The 21,727-nt window shown below is 43.1% G+C and overlaps 1 protein-coding gene and 1 pseudogene across 1 annotated transcript; both read left to right on the forward strand.

Annotated features, from left to right (window-relative positions):
• The first annotated feature begins 3,545 nt into the window (after window positions 1-3,545).
• On the forward strand, window positions 3,546-3,663 carry LOC111741581 (annotated as a pseudogene).
• Window positions 3,664-5,336: 1,673 nt separating this feature from the next.
• MRO (maestro) lies at window positions 5,337-18,940 on the forward strand. The gene is made up of 8 exons (XM_023530888.1): window positions 5,337-5,401; window positions 5,692-5,830; window positions 12,629-12,731; window positions 14,007-14,153; window positions 15,226-15,408; window positions 17,318-17,473; window positions 18,333-18,440; window positions 18,804-18,940. The coding sequence occupies exons 3-8, from the start codon at window positions 12,633-12,635 to the stop codon at window positions 18,855-18,857; spliced, it is 747 nt and encodes a 248-aa protein (XP_023386656.1). The 5' UTR covers window positions 5,337-5,401; window positions 5,692-5,830; window positions 12,629-12,632; the 3' UTR covers window positions 18,858-18,940.
• The last annotated feature ends 2,787 nt before the right edge of the window (window positions 18,941-21,727 follow it).

A 21,727-nucleotide genomic window follows, 5' to 3' on the forward strand; every position in this document is an offset into this window, starting at 1 on the left:
GTACATCCGTTGTGGGTTATAGAAAAGCATAGCTTACTGTTGTAGACTTCTTTAATCCCAATGACAGACTGCCTCAATAATAGCCTGGGTTTTTAATGACAGCAGCATACATTATAAAGCACTTTTGGCCATAGGCGTATTGTTCCATTGGTCAAATTATGCCTGATATCGTTCTCATTACCATAAAATGCCTCCACATTGGACACTCAGTGGGGTTCTACTGGATGCTACTGTACATTTCAAATGGCAGGAGAAGCAGATGCAATCCCGATACGATGGTTACACCAAGAGGAAGGACATTGTTAAGCAACGTCCACAATGAACTTAAAACAGAGATGAGGAAACTGGGGAGCGGGGGGGCGGGGCGGAGAAGAAAACGAGGTGAGAAAAGATAAAAGAGATGGGAGGAAGGAAGACCATAGAGAATAAGAATAACATTAAAATAATATTGAATGTCAACTCGAAAAATAGAAATAAATTAAAAAAAAAGAAAAAGCAGAGAGAAATGAAACATAAGTAAGTAAGTAAATAAATAAATAAGTAAGTAAGTAAGTAAATAAATAAATAAATAAGAAAGAAAGAATTGTCTTCAGAGGTAAGTGACAGACTCTATGGAACTACTTTGGCTGGTCAAAGCAGGAAAGGAAGTTGAATGTGTAGACCCCAGTCTCATCAACCTGCTTGGAGACTCTGGACAAGTCCTCCACCCACTCTGCTTGCCCCTCAGTTTCCCTACTTGTCAAAGAGGCATGAGAGCGACACCCCCTTCTAAGGTTGGGAGGACAAAAATCACCAAATAGTATAAGAAGGCTTGGGATGTCAAAAGCAGGGACAGAATGACACAAGGTCATGTCTGTGGGTTCGACTTGGCCTCTCATGGTGCTGTATAGTGATCCAATTCTCTTCAACAATAAAGCATGATAACCGTCTCACTGAGAGCCCTTGCAGAAATAGGAAATTAACACGAGAATCCTCAAAGTTGGCAAAACAGCATGGCCTGTAATGTAACGTATCTCTAGCAATTATCAGGGGCAGACAGCCTAACAAGGTCTTATTATGTAATTTCTTCTTGTGATGAAACTCTAATCTGTTCTATGTTTCATCTTCAGGGACAAAATGCAGTTTACGGCGGGTCCCAAACTTGTTTAAAGGGCGGGGGTGTTCCCGCGATTAGTTACATCTGCCTTTCATCAGGGCGAGTTCTGAAGCAGAAGCCAGCCGCGTTGCACTCCTCACGGCCGGGCTCAGGTAAGACGGCACAGAACATTTTCTGGATTCAACCTGTTCTATGAAACATTGCAGTTCAACGGAACTCATTGGTTGCTATCAATTTAACCAATCTGGCTGAAAATGTTTATATAAGTTTATGATTATTTTTGGAAGGAGGAGTATTGGTGATGGTGTAGGTGGGGTTAATGAATGTCTCAGACAGGAAAGGTGTTTACGCTTGAACTTTTCTTTTTAACTTTTATTTGCATTTATTTCATGCTGAATTTATTCCCAGGCCATAAGTTTTTGTTTCTTCAGTTTCTTCGGGGATATAATTTTCTTCTAGGCAACAATCTACTCTTTTTTTTTTCAGTAAAGATCATCTCGATCTAGCAGGCGGGGTTCGTGTAGGGGTTAATCCGACCGTAAGTTCTGTAAGCCTTGGAGATGTATCTTGGGCGTTTTGTTCACCAAGATGAGCTCACTGACCAGAGAATTGACATCTAAACTCTCAAGGTTGGCATTATTCTCCGCATTTCTAAGCATGCGCAGGAAAAACTCAGCACGCTTTTGGGGCCATCCACCTTCTGTCCTGCCCCACTGTTTAGCTTGGGCATTCCACCATCGAAGTGATGAGGTGGCATGTGTTGCTTCTGTAAAGTGACATCTTTTAGAGACTTGGTGTCTTTTCAGATATGCAAACCTTTGATGGTCTGGGCAGTTTCACAGATGCTCATAAAGTGAGCATGAAAATCTGAACCTCCTGGTTTGCATGATTTTGTGGGGTTTTCTGGGTCAAGTGAGTAGTGGACCATTTTCAGAGATTATCTCGGGTTCCTTACGGATGAGCTTCAACTTATTTTTGCATCCTGGTACTACTAAGGACTGTCAAGTAATAAAGTCAGAAAAACAGAAGACAGGACAGCCAGGTGGTGGGTTGGACAAGGACACGGCCGAGAGTGGCTTTCTCTCCATAGAGTTTGTAGACCTGGAGAGCTTTCCGTTTACTCCGCCTCTGGATGTCAGAAGGCTCAGGCTGTGCTCCTCTGTGACAGCGGGTGTTCGAAGCCAAAGGATAAACGGGGTGCTTCTCCTTGTGACATCTACTCTATTCAAAGATTTGAGACAAAGAGATCATTGCTTTTTGTTAAATCAAACCAGGTGTGTGAAAGCAAACAGGGCCTGAAGTTTGAGATGAACTTCCCAAGGGATGTGTGCTTGCTGCAGGCAGCTCTGGCTCTGCCGTCCGTGCAGGTGGCTTGTGGAAGAGTTTGGGGGAACATGAGGTTACATGGCTCATCGGGGGTCGTCTGGCTGGGCACCCACGCCCATGCTGTGCATGTCTTCTAGAATGCCTTTCTTCTTGATCTCTCCCCGCTAAAGTCTGTCTCCAATAAGCTCAGGTGCAGATCTCCCTTCCTTTACAAACGATTTCCTTTTGGACTGCCCATTGACTCTGTGTTCTTTGTCACTTCCTATCTATGGCACTTACTGATTCCCAGGGACATGTAAGGCCACGTCTCAACTCCTCTCCTGGCTGGTTCTCCTGGAGGGTACAGTCTAAGTGTTGTGCCACCTGACGAGCACTCTGCCTTGTCGAAGGGGGGATCTCAGTAAACCTTCGAAGATAAAGAGCGAATGAGTGAGAAGCTGGTATTCCTAATTTGGGGCCTAGCAGGCGGCTGATTTTATTTCTTTTTGAAAGTGAAAATCAAGAGTGGGTTTGGTCTGGCTAGCGGGTGTTTTCTGAAAGAAGATGAGAGGGAGGAAACTAAAAACCACTCCTCCTAGACAAGTTTTCCTGTTAGGCAACGCACAATCACAGAAGGAGGATCTTCTGAAAATCCTGACACTGCAGAGACAGCATTTTGACGGGCGACTGTCATTGGTCCTCATTTTCCGAGTCTAAATCGAAAGTGAATTGTTGATCGGTTGACTTCTGCCTGCTGCCCTTCTCTTAGGGATGCAGACTAAATAATTGCCCTCTGTGAATTTTCCAGATGCATCAGTCCCAGTGCACCTCTGATGATAAAGAAATATTAACTGAGAATGAATAGAGTCGTTAAACAAAATTAAATAATTATGATATGTGAAGGACATCATGTATTGTAATCAAATTATGGAAGAAACTTCCATATGTATGGAAGAAACCTAATTCCCAGAAGACTTCTCTTACGCCATATTTGGGGAATCTTAGTTCTCTTGGGCATCGTGTCCTAGTTTGGATACTCCCCAAATTTGTGCTGTGTCTGAGACTCTCTGGGACCATTAGCTCTGTCCAGGCCCTTTGTGAGAAGTGTTTAATAGAGGTGAAGTCGGATCAGAAAGGCTTCCAAGTCTATGGCCATGCCACCCTGAACGTGCCCAGTCTCATCTGATCTCGAGGCTAAGCAGGATCGGGTCTGGTTAGTACTTGGATGGGAGACCACCTAGGAAGACCAGGTGCTGCAGGCATTAAAAAAAAAAGGAAAAAAGAAAAAAGAAAAAGAAAGAAAGAAAGGCTTCCGAGTACTAATTCTGGTTCTGAACCTGGCTTTCTTTGTGGCTTTAAGCCAAACAGGAAAGCTTGTCTGCACTTTATTTTTCTTATTTGACAAACGAGGAAGACACTGTTTCTCTGTCAAACGTCTTAACACCTGAATACGAAGAAACTTCAGCCTCCTCTGTCGCCAGGTTTAATTTTTTCTGCGTTTTGGTCATCCTAAGAAATCCGGGGATCCGTTCAGTGCCAGGATGTCTTCCGCAGTCGCCTTCCCACTCCTGGCAGTGAACCCAATTCTGGTTTTACTGGAAAGATTACAGCTAATTTGATGACTTGAACTTGCTCATCATTCTCATTTTCTGCTGACATCTCTCCACGTCTGCGGATGTCTCCCAGTTTCAGACAACAACTCTCCAGAGCTCACTCTTTCCCCTGGCCCCCTGGTCCAGCCAGTTGCCTCTTCCTATTCCACTTCTCGCTACTCGCACCGCCATATCTTAGGTTTCCTTTGCAACTGTTTTCTAACGTGCCCAAGTTTTAGTCTATTTTTAAAAAGCACACTAGAAAACCGAAATGCCTTCGCTGGACCTTGCCGTCTCTTCGAGTCTATTTATCGCCTTCCTTGTGCAACCGGACATCTCAATTTCCTCTTTCCACACGGCCCCTTAGATTTGCTAGCTTCCTTTCTCTGTCGTTGCTGAAATTGCATTCGCAGAGGTCACCGGGGATGCCCACGGGGGCCCAGTTCACACGGGGCATTGTTTGAACGCCATTCTTGCTTCCTCAGGCGCACTGGTCCTGGCCCTGCGCTTCTTCCTTTCGACCTTGCGTTCTGACGCACTCCTCTGGTTCGTCTTTGTCCGCCTATCTCCTAGAGTTCCCACGCTCACCCACTGCACAGCACGGCGTCTAAGAGTCTAAACTCTGACATCAGCCTGCTTGTGGCTGAATTCTAACTCTGCTACTGATTAAATGTATGACCTTTGGCAAGGTCATCCCTCTTGCCTCAATTTCCCCATTCTTAAAATTAAGATGCCAAGATACTTACCTTAGATTTGGTGTAAGAATCAAACAAGATAGTCTGTGTAATATTTACTTACCCCAATGTTTGGCACATAGAAATATTCAATAAATGTTATCTGTTAGCATAATAATATGCTCCTAGAGCTTTGAAATGTCATTTTCCCCGCCCTTTTAACACATATCGCCCATGTTACCCAACACGGGGCCAGACAATAAACAATTATTGGTAGATTTATGCACGTGGTTGTAGAGTCCAAGGAAGGAGGAATGATGGGAGGAGGGAAGATCTCAAATTCTGCAAATACCATCACACCCAGGTTTTTGATTTGTTTTGTTTTACCAATAAATCATTTAAATTGCTGATAGTTTAAAACAGTCCTTTCAGGACCAGTGGTGTTTATTGAGCAGGAAGGGTCATCAACAGTTAAAGCTCTAGTGTTTGGTGCACCAATCAGTCACAATGAGGCCGCTTGGCCTGGAACACAGTGCCCCATCCGTAAATTAAATGCAGCCCTAACAGGACTAAGGAAACGCTACAGCGGCGGCTGGGTGCGGAGGCCGCCCGGAACCCGTCTATTGAGTGATGCTGCCATCTGGTGGCAGCATGAGGGAACTGTTCTGGGCAGAGCCGTTTCATCTGGTGCAGAAGAGCCTCAAAATTGCAGTCCTTTCTTTAGAAAAGTGTGGGTAAGACTCGGAATGAGGGAAGAATAAGAGAAAGCACAGCGCTGGGGTGGGGTGGGGGGCGAGAGAGAAGGGGGAGGAAAAAACACCTCAGCGCAGTTTGGGGAGGTAAAGGGCACAAGTGATGCTTGTGTCCATCTAGAATAACCTTGTCGGTAGCAGAGGACAAGTCTCTCCTCCACCCCAATATCATCTAAACTTTGATTTTTTCCTTCACTTTCCAACACTCAGTGCTAACCCGTTATCCTGAACACACTTTGCTTCACCTTCTCATTTCCCTTCTTCCGCGTTAGAAATTCGGGGCTGGAAAAATTGAGCCGAGTCATCCCATTTGGCTGCCACCCCAAGAACAACAGCCCCTCCCTCCAAGTCGCTCCCGACCAGCGCTCCAGACACAAGCGCATCACCTCACCACGTGTGAGCCAGCCGCAGGTAAGGGCCAGCCCAGACTGCTGCGGAAAGAAGCCACCGCCCACTGGGGCTCCCCAGTCTTTCTGGACTGTCACTTAGGCCACTGGTATCAGAGGGAGTTGACGTTCTCTTCTAAAGTTGAAGTGGGCCATGTTGACCATCAAGACAATTTTTTTTTTCTTTTCACAAACTATGTCAATTCGATCTGTATCAACCCATAGATGGACTAGAGACAATTATATTAAGTCGACAAACAGCTTTAGGATGAGAGGGGACGGAAGGGGAGATATTGATGCTTCAAACTGAAGTGTCTACGGTGTGTCAGCACACAGGACACTGTCTAGGAGCGGGATATATCTTGTAACAGTGACGGAAAGTGTAGATTTGGGAGTTTGGAACGCACCTCTGCCTCTACGGGCTGTCCCGGTCTCTAAAACAGGCATAATTAAACCTACCCCTCCAGGCTGTTGCGAGGATTAAAGGAAATACAGAAAAGGCCTCTTCTTTGAGAGGGTAAAACTGGATTTTAGAGAGTTAATGGGAGAAGTCGGTTAAAGCAGAGATTTATAAAAGATGACACATATGTCAAATATTTTATTTTACCTTAAAACATAGAATTTCTCAATCTTTAATGTAGGGCCACGGCCTTTTCTTTGAACGGCCTTTTCCACTAGTTGGTGCTGTGTGAATTGTCTTTCTCGCATAAGCCATGCACATTGTACTTCATTTATGAGCTCTAGTTTTGGTTTCTTTCAGTGTAGTGAGAATATAAAGACATCTGGGAAGGCACTTTCTGCAAAATCATTCTAATTCCAATAATCATTCCAGATTATTAAAACTTTTTCAAAACTTTTACTGTCCACACCTCATTAGATAGCAATTTTTAAAAACAGCTTCCCACTGTTGAATCTTTCTGAAACATTCAACCTTGCTTTCATAGCAACACCTTTCTTTGTATACTCATATTTCATCAGTTGCTGTGATATTTAAATTTCCGTTACAACAGTCAAGTACAGCTGTCCTAAACTGATCCCTGGTAAGCATATAAGGACTAGTGGAGTAGAGGTCAGGAGTTACTATCAGCCACAAACATTGGTTGGTACAGTTCACAGAGGCCTTGGAGAACATGGTTAACCTGGCCGGTTGGTTAAGCGGAGGTCAGTTAAAACAGCATCTCCTGCAGTATATACAAAGTGGTAAATATAGTGCCTAGCATATATAAGTGTCTAAGAAATGGTGCTATTATTATTATTATCATTAAAAAGTTCAGGGTTGAAAGGATTGTTAGAAATCGAATAATTGCTTTTTCTCATTTTACAGATAGAATCAAAGTGCTTTATAATTATGGCTTTTATATGTACCTTTTGGTTTCAATAAGTAAAAAGATTATTATATAAAGTTAATATTTTGAGTCAGAAGGAGTTAAGTTTGCAAAGGCACCTAGGATTCAGCATAAAGCCCTGAACAGTCTTCTAAGTCACCTCGAACCCATGTCTGTTCGGGAAGACCCGGTAGAACGATAATGTGGCAAAGCAGCCAAGCTCCAAGGGCCCGGGGCGGGGGACGGTGGGGGGCGGCGGGGGAGGGAAGGTTGGGGAAAACATGGGGACAGGGCACTGGCACACTCAGAAGCACTTCCCACAGGAAGAAGAATTTGTTATAGAACATGCACAGGGATGTGTGAAACTATAAGCAGGACCAAGCCTTTGGCTTCAAGGTAGCCAGGTGACCTCCCAGCCATGGCCTCACTAGACTAGAACACCTGTGATGACCAGAGCGACCCACTAGAAAAAAATTAATTCTCATAGCAAAGAACAGCTGTTTGGGGGTGAGGTGCAGTTAGAACACCTAAGAAATCTTAGAATCCGCGAGCCGTGTTTATTCATAGTTTACTTAAAATGTTTCCCTTTGAGATCCTGTATTGTGACAGATGGAATATATCTTTTTCTTTCCTTGGGTTGGGTCTGAAGGACTTCAGTTGTTGCAAAGGAGGAGGGAGGACACTGCAGGCTGCAGGGAGGGCAGGTGGGTGGCAGGAGTCCTTTAAGAAGCTGCAAACTCAAGAGACACAAAACTCCAGGTGATGGTCTTTGGGATCCCGAATTAGCTTACTTTATTTTTTAAGGAAGCTTTCAATTTAAGAATAGTACCCAAGAAGAGTGCACGAATCATGCCTGTACAGCTCGATGGGATTTTCATTTTATTTTGAAAGTGAAATTCAGTGTGCTTCACAAATATATGCCTTCAATCTCTTGTTATCTGTAGACCGATGCTCTCCCCTGGCTTACCGTGGGCCCCAGCTACTCCTCAGGCTTCGGGGCCTCTCCTGATGCATGGCCTCAGGTTAATAGTGTTTGTCAGTTCTGGGGTGATCTCATTTCCAGTGCAGAGGTTCTTATATGCCAGCGTGTATGTAGCATCACCAGGCACCTTGTAAAAACATGCAGTGTTCAGGCCGTATGCTCCCTCCGATTCAGATCCAATAATTATGGGACAGGCCTGGAGTTTTTTTATAACGAGAGCTCCAGAGGATTCAGATGTAGGAGGTCCAGCCAACTATGAGAAATGCTTTTCCTGCACTCAATATTGAGATGAGCCTGACAACCTGTGAGATCGAACTAGATTACAGAGTTTATCTTGCGATGGGGAAGTGGGGAGGTGAGGAGGGGTTTGCTAGCAGAGGTGGTGAGCAAGAGGTGAAGCCCTGTGTGTCTCTAACCACATGCTCTATTTTCCACACGGAGCACTCAGCTCTCGTTCACTTTTCCCTGCTCGAGAGCCTCCAAGACTTTAAGTTCTAGACGTGTCATTACAAAGGGACAAGCCTGAGTACTTGGCTTCTGAGGCCTGGAAGGCTGTCTCAGATGGCTGCAGCCCTCAGCGGCTTTGCTGATCCTGCAAGAGAAGTCAAGTGTAAAGAACAGAGAACCAGGAGTGCTTTCCTCCCAATGGAAAGAAGCGTCAAGCGACTGTCTTATGCTTCAGGACAGAGACACCAGCTGTTTTACAATGAGGCCTGTGCCCTCCTTGGCGAAGGGCCCTCAGCTTGAGGGAGCTTTGCTTCTTTTAAACTCCCTATACACATTGTTAGGCACGGTCAGCTTGGACCCAGAGCGTTCGGCCTGAGAAGCGGCAGGTTCTGTTGAAACAGATTGTGTGCAGAAAACCCAGGAAAGAAACCTCTGAGCAGGTGGGGTTTGTGTGTGTGTGTGTGTGTGTGTGTGTGTGTGTGTGTGTGTGTGTCCATGTGTTTTGCCTCTGTGAATTTTGAAATTCCTTTATTCTGGAAAGCATTGGCATGGTATTACTGTGACTCTCCAAGTGTGGCCCCGACCAGCAGCACCTGAGAGCTTGTTAGAAATGCACATGTGAGGCCCCGCTTCAGATGTACAGAACTTTGGGGGTCGGGTCGGGTCTGGGCACCTGTGTTTTAACAAGGCCTCCATGTGATTCCACTGCATGCTCGTGTGCGAGAATCTCTGGCTTCATGTAATGCATGTGAGAATGCCTTTACTCAAACTGAAAAAAAATCTGGCTGATTCGTAGGGGTGCAGTTTTCTGGGTTTTAATTTAGGTCCCTCATTGCAGTGGTTGGGGGAAGTCTGCTGGCCAGAGATGAAGAAGAAATAGAGAGTGGGGGGTATGGGTGAGGAATTATTTTCATGCACTTCTCCAGTGTCTTCTGACCAAGGGAGCATTACCAAAACCACATGGGGCAAAGATAGTGAAGAGGCCAAATCCCCATACACCTCCAGGTCAAACAGTCCAATGTGCCAAAGCACAGCTGTTTAACAGGGTTGGGTTCTATCCACTGCCTGCATTTAAATAAGTTTAAGTCTCAAGAACAATCAATAGGATGGCCAGCTTGTCCCTGCTTGTCTTGGACTTTCCCAATCTTAGAACTGAAAATCCCATGTCCCAGGAAACCCCTCAGGCCTGGGCAAACCAAAGTGGTCGGTCACTAGTACTGTAGTTCAGTGACTGCCCACTGGAATTACTTGATGAGCTTTAGACATTACTGCTGCCTGGGCCCACCTCTAGAGACAAGGATAGATGTGGTCTGGGGCACAGACGTGGTCTCGGGTGACCTTAAAGCAGCCAGGGTTGAGAATCACTGCAGCTACTTGCCTGTCATTGCTCCTACTTAAAAATAAAATAAAATAAAATAAAAATAAAACCAAAACAAATAAAAGTCAACGGTTTGGATGAAGTTGGTCTGGTAACACACACTGTATGCAAAAGATGATTCAAAATGGATCAACAACCAAAATATAACTAAAACTATAAAAATGTTAGAAGAAAACAAGGGAGTAAATTTTTATGATCTAGATTTGGCAATGGATTTTTAGGTATAACACTAAAAGCATGAGCACCAACACTGAAAATCGATAAACTAGACTGCGTCAAAATTCAGAACTACCGTGCATCCAAAGATATTATTAAGAAAGTGAAAAGACAACCTACAGAATGGGGAAAATATTTAAAACCATATATCTGATAAAGATTTAGTAACCGGAATACATAAAGAACTCTACAACTCAAAAAGATAAACAATCCAATTATAAAATGAACAAAAGATTTAAATAGATATTTCAAGATATACAAATTACCAACAAGTGCACAAAAAGCTGCTATCGGGGAAATGCTAATCAAACCCACAATGACACATCACTTCACATCCACTCGGATGGATGTAATAATAATTTTAAAAACTAGAAAATAACAATGTGGGGATGTGGAGAAACTGGAATTCTGGCACACTGTTGGTGGAAATGTAAAATGGTACATTCACTGTAGAAAACAGTTTGGTGATTCCTCAAAAAGATAAACATAGAATTACCATATGACTCAGTTATTCCGCACCGAGGTACATTCCCAAAAGAACTGAAAGTAGATACTCAAAGAAATACTTGTCCACCAGTGTTCATAGCAGCTCTACCCACAATACCCAGCAAGTGAAAACAACCCAAGTGTCTATCAGCAGGTGAATGGATGAACAAGGGTGGTATATCCGTATAATGGAATATTATCCAGGCATAAAAAGAAATGAAGTGCCAATGCATGCTCCAAACGCGGATGAACCTCAAAGACATTATGAGCAGAGAAAAAGAGCGAGACATGAAAGGACACAATTTTGAATGATTCCATTTACATAGAATATTTAGAATAGATAAATTCACAGAGACAGATTAATAGCTGTCAGGGGCTGTGGGGAGGGCAGAATGGGGAGTAACTCCTTAATGGGTATGGGGTTTCCTTGTGGAGTGATGAGAAAGTTTAGGACTAAATAGAGGTAGGGGTCGTACAATATTTAAAATAGTTAATTGTGTGTTGTGTGGATTTCACCTCAATTAAAAAAGATTAATGGTTCACTTTTATCTACAAAACACAATTGCAACTAAACTCGCGCGTGGTCAAAGTCCCTCAGAGCTGGCCTTTACTTCCTGGAGCCTTATCTTTGACCACTCTCCTATTTTCATTGTTATCACTACTACTACCACGAGACTCAGTGCCTGTTCGTGGAACCCCCCTGGAATTTCAGCATGTCAAAAACACTTCCGCCTCTCCCGGACGGTTCTCCCGTGCGCTGTGTGTGGGCTCTACCAGCTGTTCCAGACACGGTCCTCTCCAGCTCTTTACACCCGCATACCAGCAGGTGTCCCCTGGGAGCCATCAGAAAGGCAGAATCGGGAGCCCCTACTCTGGACCCATTGAATCTGAATCTGCATTTTTACAAGATCTTCTGATGATCTGAGTGAACATTAAAGTCTAAGAAGTACTGATGTATACTGGTGGACCTCAACTCAGGCCGAAGTTCAGAATCACTTTGAGAGTCGTTTACTTATAACATATAATTTAAATAACATATACATGTGGTAAAATTACTGGATATTACATGATAAAAATTACGTGGTAAAAACTGGATATATATTTTTTTAAAAGTGTGAAAAAAGTAAGTCTTCCTCCCACCTCAGTTGCTCAGATTTCCACCCCAGAGGCAATTTTTGTTAAAGTTTCTTGGGTATTCTTCCCTGTTCTATGCATATGCAAGTATAACTGTACATATAGATTTATCTCCTTCGTTTTTGTGTTTACACAAATAGTAGCACACTTACACACTAATTTGCACTTTCCACTCATCAGTATATTTTGGAGATCATTTTAGCACACTTTGATCTGTCCAATATTCTTTTTTAATGGCTGCATGGCAGTCGTCCTGAAGTTGGATAGTTCTAACATATATGTGTGTGATTTATTTATATTACAACTATTTAAGGACATTATATTGTTCATTACAAAGCTACGATGTCTATCTTCTGTGTACATCCTCGAGCATATGACGTGCCAATGGATCTGCTGGAAAAATTGCTGAAAGATATGTGTATTTTGAAATTGTAAGAGAGAATATAAAAATCTCCTCTAAAGTACAGTACCAATTTATATTCTTGGGGGAGCTTTAAAAAAATCCAAAATTTCAGGCTACTTTTTACTTCAGTTCTCTGTGGGTGGGGTCCAGAATCTGTATTTAATTTCTTCGGTGATTCTACTACACGATGATTGTAGATGGAACAGGAACCAGGGCCAGCTGTCTTGACCCCTGTGCTGTGATTCCTTCCAAGGTGCCTGGAATTGCTCTTTATCTTTTTATGTGACTATTCCATCTCCTCACCAAGGTGACAGGTTCCTAAGGGGAGGCCTCAGAAATGGTGCTTTTTTATACCTGGCACAGTGCTTGGTATATAACATGCTTGATGATAATGAGGCTTCCAAGAAGGTTTATAGCTCATGTGATGATTTTGCTTTTTTTTTTTTTTTTAGTTCCATGGACCGAACACAGAGAAGAATCCTGGGCCAGCCCCTTTCTATCCCCATCACCCAGCCCAAGAAGAAAAGGACATCGATGATGTTTCTCTTTTCCAAGGTTTGACACAAAATATTACTAATGAATGTCCCTTCCCAGTAACTGCTTTATAATGTGTGCTTCCCTGTTCTGCCTTGAGCACACTCCTCTGAGGCTCCTTCTTCTGAAAAGAAGTTCGATGATAGTTCTTTTAACATGGAGAGAATGTTTATAGAATAACAAGAAGATGAGTTGGGGTAAATTTAGCTTGCTATGAAATTGTAATAAAAATATAGACTGAACTGCAATGAATATTCAAAAATAATGATGAGACTGGTAATCACCCAAACACCCAATAGGGCTGCGGATCCAGTCCTTGGGTCTTGTCTGCATCTTGCATTGCCTTGGTTCTGGCTCTGGTACATGTCGCCAGGTCCTGTGCTGTGCAGAACACCAGAGCCTCCTGGTGTCAGGGCTCATATGCTCACTACAGAGGATAATCCATCTCTTGCCCTGCAGTTACTTCGAGTTTAAGTACTTGAAGTCCACGTTTCTGCATCAGCCCCACAGCATTTCCCAATTTGCATTATTTATGCATTTCTTTTCCTAATCTTAATTGCTCAGATGCATGCTTTCTGGGGTGGGGCATCCTTCAGGTGTCCTGAAATGTCTGTAGATGTGTTTTGCTAATATGTCAAATGCTGTTGAGAGGCTAAGCACTGAGCATTGACCCTCGGATTTAGCCATATTGAGGACAGAGGACATCGACCTGAGTGCAGAAGGCTCAAGAGAGAAGGGAGGAGAGGAATTTGGAGAAAGGAAGTATAGACATATCTATTCTTAGACTATACTTAGTCTATACTTAGGTGTTTAGATACAAAGTAGAGCAGAAAAATAGGGAAGACCTGGAGGAGGAAGAAGGGGCCAGGAAGGGGCCAGGAAGCTCTTTCCTTCAAGATGGGAGGAATCCAGTGAGCCTCGTCCTATGGAAGAGCTCCCTATTCTCAGCTCACGCTAACTCTTCTAAAGCCCCCTTTCTCCTGAGCTCTGTCACACTCTCAGCTGCCTGAGAGCACCCCTCTCCATAATCCCCCCAAATGACATCCCATGAGGTCCTCCTGCCTCAACACCAGCTTTTATTTTTCTTTACCCCTTTCCTCTCTCTCCACCGGTTTCTTCGTTATGTAGATCGAACTAATATATTTCCAGCAAAAAATCAGACATCTTTAGATGGAGAAAGAAGGCGTGAAATTGAGTGGGCAGCAAAGGATTTTCTTCAGAGCGAGGGATTGGGGCTGGGCTTGGTATGACTCTAAACATTCTTAAATCAATAATACATTTTGACTCATCACCCAGGTCTCTTGGAAACTGAGGTTTCAGAAGCGGGAGCCTCTGAAGAATGTGTTTTTCATCTTGGCAGAAAGAGCCCGGGACCCCAGTGCTAAAAAGCGTCACATGGCAATGAGAGGCCTGGGAACCATAGCTTGTGAGACCCCGGACAAGGTAGGAAGGGAAGATGGCGCTTGGCCAGTCCTCATGGCCTGAGTCTCCAGGACTGAGATATGGTACCTCATATACTAGCTACCTATTGCTGTGTATCAGATCACCACATACCTAGCATTTGTTAGCTCACAGATTCCTTGGGTCAGGAGTCCAGGTATGGCTTAGGTGGGTCTTCTTCTCGAGGTCTCACAGGCTGCAATCAAGGTGTGGGAAAGACTGCACTCTTTTCTGAAGCTTAGGTCCTCTTCCAAACAGAAGTGGCTGTTGGAAGAATTCTGTTCCTTCCAGTTGTAGGACCTTGCTGGCTCTTAGCTGGATGCCACCTTCAGGTCCTAGAGGACACCAGCTCCCCACTTCTTCAAGGCCAGCAATAGAGTGTCACCCACTCTTCTCTGCTAAGATGGAGTCCTATATCATCTAAGTAACCATGGGAATGACATCCCAAGACCATCATTATATTCAAGAAGCTGGAAGCAAGTCACTGGTTCCTCTTACTGGGAGGAGATTGTCTAAGGGTGTGACTCATTTGGGGTCATTTTAGGGTCATCATACCTCACTATTATCAACCTTGGGAAAAAGAACTGCAGGAAGGATTAACACACAGCTGGACAGCACCCTTTCTGGTGAATTTAATTTATTTTCTAATAATAATTTAGAAAATTATTAGAAAATACTTGTTGAGTAAAAGATGTTTTCCCCACCTCCTCCCTTATCATCTGTCAACTTCAGTGACCATGTCATCTTGTCCCCTGTTAAGGTCCCCGGTCTGCCCCAGAAACCTAGATCATCCAGGTCCACCCCTCTCCTTGACAGGCTGTGCTCAGTCTTGTCCACCCTTGAGCCGTGCTCCAGATCACTCTTTCTGTTCTCCTTCTAAGACTGACTTGGGCTGTTGGGTCATGTCAACAGAAGCATTTGTATCTTGATGAGGGTTGTTGCGGCAGATCCCGAAGAAAGCCATAGTCCCTTAGTTCGAGCCCTAGATTATTGGACCATTCGAAGCGGAGTTGCTTTTCAACTCATGGGAGGGACTCCCGCGCTACTGCTAACACTGTTCAAACCTTGAAAACAGGTGAGAAAGTATAAGAGAATTGTCCTGGACCTGCTGGTGCATGGACTGTATGACCCCGTGAGTTCTGAAGTCATCCACGAGAGTATGAAGACTCTGACCACCATCCTGGGAAAGAGCCAGGGGAAAGGTTTGGGCTCCTTCTTCATAGACATCACTCTTCAAACCAGGACTCTATTAGATGATGTAAGTGAGACAGCTCAGAAAAATTCTGGGCTATGAAAGTCTAAGTGGGATTAGAAATGTGAGCCCTGGGGAGTGTGTTGCTCAGGGCACAAGATCTCTGTTGTTCACTTACTTGTTCACAAATCTTACCGAAAGACTCAGTACCGTGCTGAGGGCTATGGAAGATATAAAGAAGATTAGGATTCCAAAACTACTCCTCAAGTTCTCATTGTAATAGAGAAGTGAATATATGTACACTGATGAGGATGGCAACAATACCAGTATGTATTCAATGCTCTCTTATAAATGTAACAATAACAGTGGTTAGCATCTAGTGAGCTCTTACTGTGTGCCAGGCACGGTGCTAGGCAATTTACACGGATTATCTCATACAGTCTTCAATAACCCTATGAGGTTGGCACTATTATTATTTTCACGTTATAGATGAGGAAACCAAGGCATAGGCAGGTTAGGTAACTTGCCCAAGGTTCACAGAGCCAATAAGTGAATATGAAACCAGGCTCTCTGACTATAGGACCTGCATTCTCAACTGCCAGGTGACCAGACAGGCTAAGTAAAAAAAATGTACTAATACATCGTTTGGTCTGAAACTGTGAGGACTTCGAGATACCTTCCTTTCAAGCTAACCAGTTAGCCTGCTGCAGACACACACACACACACACACACACACACACACACACACACACGCGGAACAGAGAAGAAAATGAAACACTAAAGCAATTTTTGTATGTGTCACTTGTACTAAAACAATATTTTAAAATATTTTATCAAATAAATGATCATTAGTCTACAGTCTTGCCAAGTCTCTATGACCCTCAATTCTAGATGCCCCTTGCCTCCAAGGAGATCCACTTCGGCCCTGTCTCCTCTGGTTCATCGGGAGCTGGACAGGACCAGGAAACACTGATACAAGTCCCTGCCTGAACCAGGAGTCAGGATGTGGGGTTACTGCCTTGGTTTTCTGTTACCTAATGGTGTGATAGCAAGTCACAGAAAGGCCCTGGGCCTCGGTCTCCTCACCTGGGAAGGGAAATACTTGGACCAGACACTCACCTTAGAGAGGAAGAAAGGACTAAACCCACAGACATGCACTCAGGGACAAACGAGCCAGTCAGACTAAAAGCAAGGAGAGCTGGCAAGGTGTCAAGGAAGAAACATAACTGTTATTTCTACTACAGATGGAAGAAACTCAGACCAAAGGTAAAGAGAGATGACCAGGCAAAAATGCTGGGAGTAATAAACAGGGAACGTGTCAAATGAGTTATGATGCAGCCAAAAAAAAAAAGAAAAAAATTCCTTTGTGTGTTGACATAGACAGAGCTCCCGGATATATTGTTTAATGGAAAAATTAAGGTGCATGCAGAACTGTGGCATGCCATGCTTGCATTTGTGTGAAAATGTGAGAAAGGACTATGTGACACGTATTTTTTTCCTTCTTAATTTTCTAGAGGGATACATACAAAATTTAGGTATTTATGTTTATATGACAAATTTATAACAAAATTTATATTTGCTTTGTTAGCTTGTGGGGAGGGAAATTTGGTGTCAGGTGGAGAGTGGTAGGAAGAGACTGACATTTTTTAAATAAATGCTTTTGGGCATTTTGAATTTTGAACCATATAAATGTATTCTATTTCCAAAACATTAACTAATGAAGAAGAAAGCTGGGAAGCTGGGAGCAGCACTAATGATCCCACGTCTAATCCTTCTCTTCTGCGATGCAGAGGTTCCCTGAAGACTCAGCCCATCCCCACTCTGTCCCCCACCCGAGCCAGCTAAGTGCTTTAGACTGGATCTGATGGCCCACCCTGTAGCATGCAAACAAGGGAGATGGCTGTGGTCTTCTCTGATGCAAGAGCTTTTTGGTGATGACCTGCAATGTGTTGTTTTGTTCATGGGGGGTCCACAGGAGAGCGACAGCCTGAGATACTCGGCTTTTGTCTTGTTCGGGCAATTGGCTGCCTTTGCTGGGCGAAAATGGAAGAAGTTTTTCACCAGTCAGGTTAAGCAGACTCAAGATTCCCTCCTGATCCATTTACAGGATAGAAATCCCCAGGTCGCCAAGGTAAATCCATGACTCCCCAACCAACTGCATGGAATCTCTGTGCCATTCACAGAGGAAGTCGTAATGCAGCACTGTTGAGTTGAGATGCCAGACTCTCCGTTCCTGCCAATTAAATTATAAATACTTAGCAGCATATCCATGTGAATCTTGGAAAAAGTGCTTCCTCAATGTGTAATTGCTCTCGGAGCAAGAGTGCTATTTTCCATTTGCTGCCTCACCTGCCTAATCCCAGCACCTGGCAATGCTAGATGAGCTCTGGTTAATGGAGAGGGAGGGCAGAAAGGCCCAGGTTTAATCCATGGGGCAGCAGCCCACGTAATGAGGATATTTAGTCACGCCCAGTTTCGCCTTTGTCTCTGCACCTAGTATAGAATTCTAGTCCCTGGCTTCTCAATTCCCTGTTTTATTTTTTTGTTTTATTCTGGGAGACAACATATCCTAACAGGGTTGAATCAACCTCAAGATTGCTTTGGAGTTGAGCTGGGTGTTTCAAAACCATCAGGAGCAAAGGGTTCCACCAAACCACTTGTCTTCTTTAAGTCGAGAGAGAGAGAGAGAGAGAGAGAGAGAGAGAGAGAGAGAGAGAGAGAGAGATACTTAGGAATCCAGTATCACTTTTGATGGGATAATAACAAAGCTATGGTGAACTATAAAGCTATGCCCTTCCCAATGCCCCCAAATTATAGACATGGTCATTTTATAAGCATCAACCCTTTAAAGTTCAAGTTTTCAAATTTCCTGGAAGGCACTTTCACACTCTCAGTGGCCCCTAAACCACAGATAGAGTGCAATCTTCTTTGCTTGAGATTCTAGAATTCTCTAATATTTTTGACAATAAGATGGTAATATTTTTTCTCAGGCTTGCAAAACAACGTTACGAGCCTGTACTCCATATCTGAAGCAAAGAAAGGAATACAGCTTCCAGAGTGAAGAAGATCAAAGGAACCCCAAACTCTGCCGGCAGCTGGTGAGTGAAGGAGGGTAGGAGAGAATTCTCCCAGAGGTCTCTGTACTCCCGGTGTTCATGCAGAAGGTGGCTGGGCACCATCAGGGAGTTATCCCTCATAAAACCACTCAGGCCAATTATGTTTCAATTGCAATTGACCCATAACCAAACGTAAATGGCTAAATGCCTGGAGGATTATGAACAAAGCACATTGGCAGTTCCAGTACAGATCAGTTAATGGACACAGGCAATGGCACCTCCAACTCTGAGAATCTGAAGATTCCTTGTCTTTATGCTTTGCATTTGACCACTGTCGACACATTCTGTACTCGAGGAGGTTTGCTGACTCCCTCCTTCATCTGTACCTTTGCTAATTTCTTTCAGAGCCACTATCATCCAGAGCTCCTGCAGTACTTCTACGCAAATAAAATTCTGTAAACACAGCAGCCAGGCAGTGGTTCCACGTGAGCACATTTCGGGAGGGCTGATGTTCCCCTTCTTTAACTCTTTAAATGCTTCTGTGGAATTGTATAATGATATCCGAAGTAAATTAAAATGGCTCACATATGTCATTTTCTCCCTATACAAAGTGGATGAGAAAGTACATACTTTCTCTGAGACATTTAAAGTACATGTAGATTTAGTGATTATTTCTCACCTCTTTTTTTCGTAAGTTCAACGCTGTCATCTATCTTTTATTTTTAATTTCTGAGGCTTAGGAAAATAACTGTTACCTTAAGTAATTTTTAAATCTGCTATTGATACTTTGCTGTTTGCTACTGACATCTTTTTTTGGCAAGACCTATTTAAAGTTGGTCAAGGTACTAAGAAGATGATTTAGAGGGGTATCTTTAGCTTCTCATAATCTTCAACAGCCATTGCCTACGAGATTGTTCCAAATAAGAATTAATAAAGAGAAGAACAATCTATAAAGCATGTGCTGAAAAACCTCAGGTCGATGGCAGTGCATGGAATAATAACAATAATAATAATAAGTACCATTTATTGGGAATGTTTATAATTTATTGGACACTAAGTGCTGTGCAAGTTGTATTTAATAAAACGACACTACGATAAAGGTACTGTTATTATCCTAATTTTATAAATGAGAAAACTAAGGCAAAGAGAAATTAAGTAACTTGCTCAAGATGACCCAGTAAATAATGGAGCCATAATTCAAGTCCATGTGGTCTGACTTCTGGAGCCTGCATTCAACCAACATACCGTACTGCCTTGTTATGGAATAATTGATGGATGGTTAGAAATGTAAGAAAAAAATTAAAATAAAAAAACTCCTCAGCTTCTGATCTTTTATTTAACTCAGTTTACTTTTGCTTTTTATGTACTAACTATGCATTTTTATTAATTTCATTTATGAGCTAAGTACATATTTTTATTAATCATCTATTGGTTATTATGTCCATTTTTTGGTGATCAATCTTACTTGCATGAGGGGTCACAGCACTCTCACAAAAGGTTTCAAGAAAAATCTCTTAGTCCTTTCCACCTTTCCTTCAACGAGATTGCCTCTAGAGCTTCTCTTATAGAAATTCCGATATTACCAGTCAACTTGGCATTCAGGTCATACCCTGGACCGCCTATGTCTATTTTGAAAATGGAAAACATGAGAGGGTTATAAATGCTACGGAAGGATCGTAATGTCATTCTGAGAATCAGAAACTCAATTTTTTGCCCCAGTTCTCCAGACACAGGCCCATGTACACAGCACAGGTGAGGGGGTGAGGTGTGTCCTAGGAGAGACAAGTATGTGGAAGGTGGCAGAAGGAACAGCAGGAGCCAGGCATGAATGGATTTTATTTATTCCTATTTTGAATCTGGGGCCCCCAGTGTGAATCTGGCTTTGCCCCTTACTGATCTGACCCTGGGTAAGTTAGTCACCAAGTTGATGTAATAACTCAACTCATAGCGTTGTTGTGCTACAAAGATTTAGTTATGTAATACTGAATACTTGGCACATGCTTAGCACACAGAAGGTGCTCAGGAAATGTTAATTTTGCTCCTCACCTCAAATCAGCTCTCCAGATACTGTTTCTTCTCTTCTTGGAGCTGCTCAGGTTTCCAGAGAAGTCCATTCTGACTTGCAATATGGGGATTTGAGTGTTCTCTTGATTCTCCCCAAAGAATGATTGTAGTACCATGGGCAGCCCTGCATCCTGCTCCTCACCAGGACCCCAAAAATGTGGCTTTCAGCCTTACCTGCCATGGATGTTCAACGGATTGCTTGAATTCTTGAATTGCAAATGCTAGTGCCTTGACCAAGCATAAATCTGTCACCTCGGAGGTTTCGGAATGGCTCAATGCATTTCAATAAGGAGAATCATAACTGAATGAGAATTGCTAGTTGCTCTCTCCCCCTGGGCTCTGGAGGGATCTTGCAGATGCTCAGGGCAGGAGTGGTGCCTTTTATGCTCCCCAAATGGCTCAATGAGCTCTTTCATCCCAACAGATAGGCCCAACAGCTCTGCTGATAACTCTATGTTGTATCTTTTGGGCGATCTCTTGTTAATAATTAACGCCCCATCTTCTGTTTCCAAGTGTGACAGCTGTAATCATGTTCCTTTCAAGCTAATGAATTTCCTGCAGCAATGTGCAAATGTTAGCCAGGTGATGGCCCAAGTGTCACCCTGCAAGAAGAAAATGTTTTTGAGAAATGTAGATCAGAGTTAAAATGTCATTTCCTAAGCCACGCTGCCAGAGGCACATGCCATAACAAAAGTGTGATCAGAAATTCAAAGCTTTTAAACATCTTGCATTGGTTACATCAGCAGGTACAGCCTCTGTGGAGGAGAGAAGCTCAATTCCCAAATGTGACAACATGTGTGCCGGAAAGACACATGATTTGTTGTAGAAAACCTTGCTTTGCTCCCTGACCATATCACTTAACCAGCTGGTTATCTTTGGCAAGTCCTGTAACCTCTCAGAGCCTCCATTTTTTCATCTGTAAAATGGGAGGAAAATCCACCATACAAGATATTCTGACGATCAAATGAGGCAGTCTGTGTAAACCGTAAAATGTTATCCCAAGAAATGAGGTTGATGTTATTTACATGGTAGTTACTCATCATCACTCATTATCAGAGCCCATTTATACAGAGAAAGGGTGGGAAAATGAAATACAATATTGACACGGACCCCAATTTAAAAGCAACAATCGAAATGCAAAAATATTAAAAATATAAAAATGGTAAAATTAAGTATAATAAACACACTGTTTTACATCAGGATGCTTCTCCAGAAAACAAGTACTCCTGTTACAATGTGAAATAGGATTCAGTTTGTAAGTTTAA

Source organism: Pteropus vampyrus, unplaced genomic scaffold (assembly GCF_000151845.1).
Source record: "Pteropus vampyrus isolate Shadow unplaced genomic scaffold, Pvam_2.0 Scaffold3, whole genome shotgun sequence".
Classification (NCBI taxonomy): Eukaryota; Metazoa; Chordata; class Mammalia; order Chiroptera; family Pteropodidae; genus Pteropus; species Pteropus vampyrus.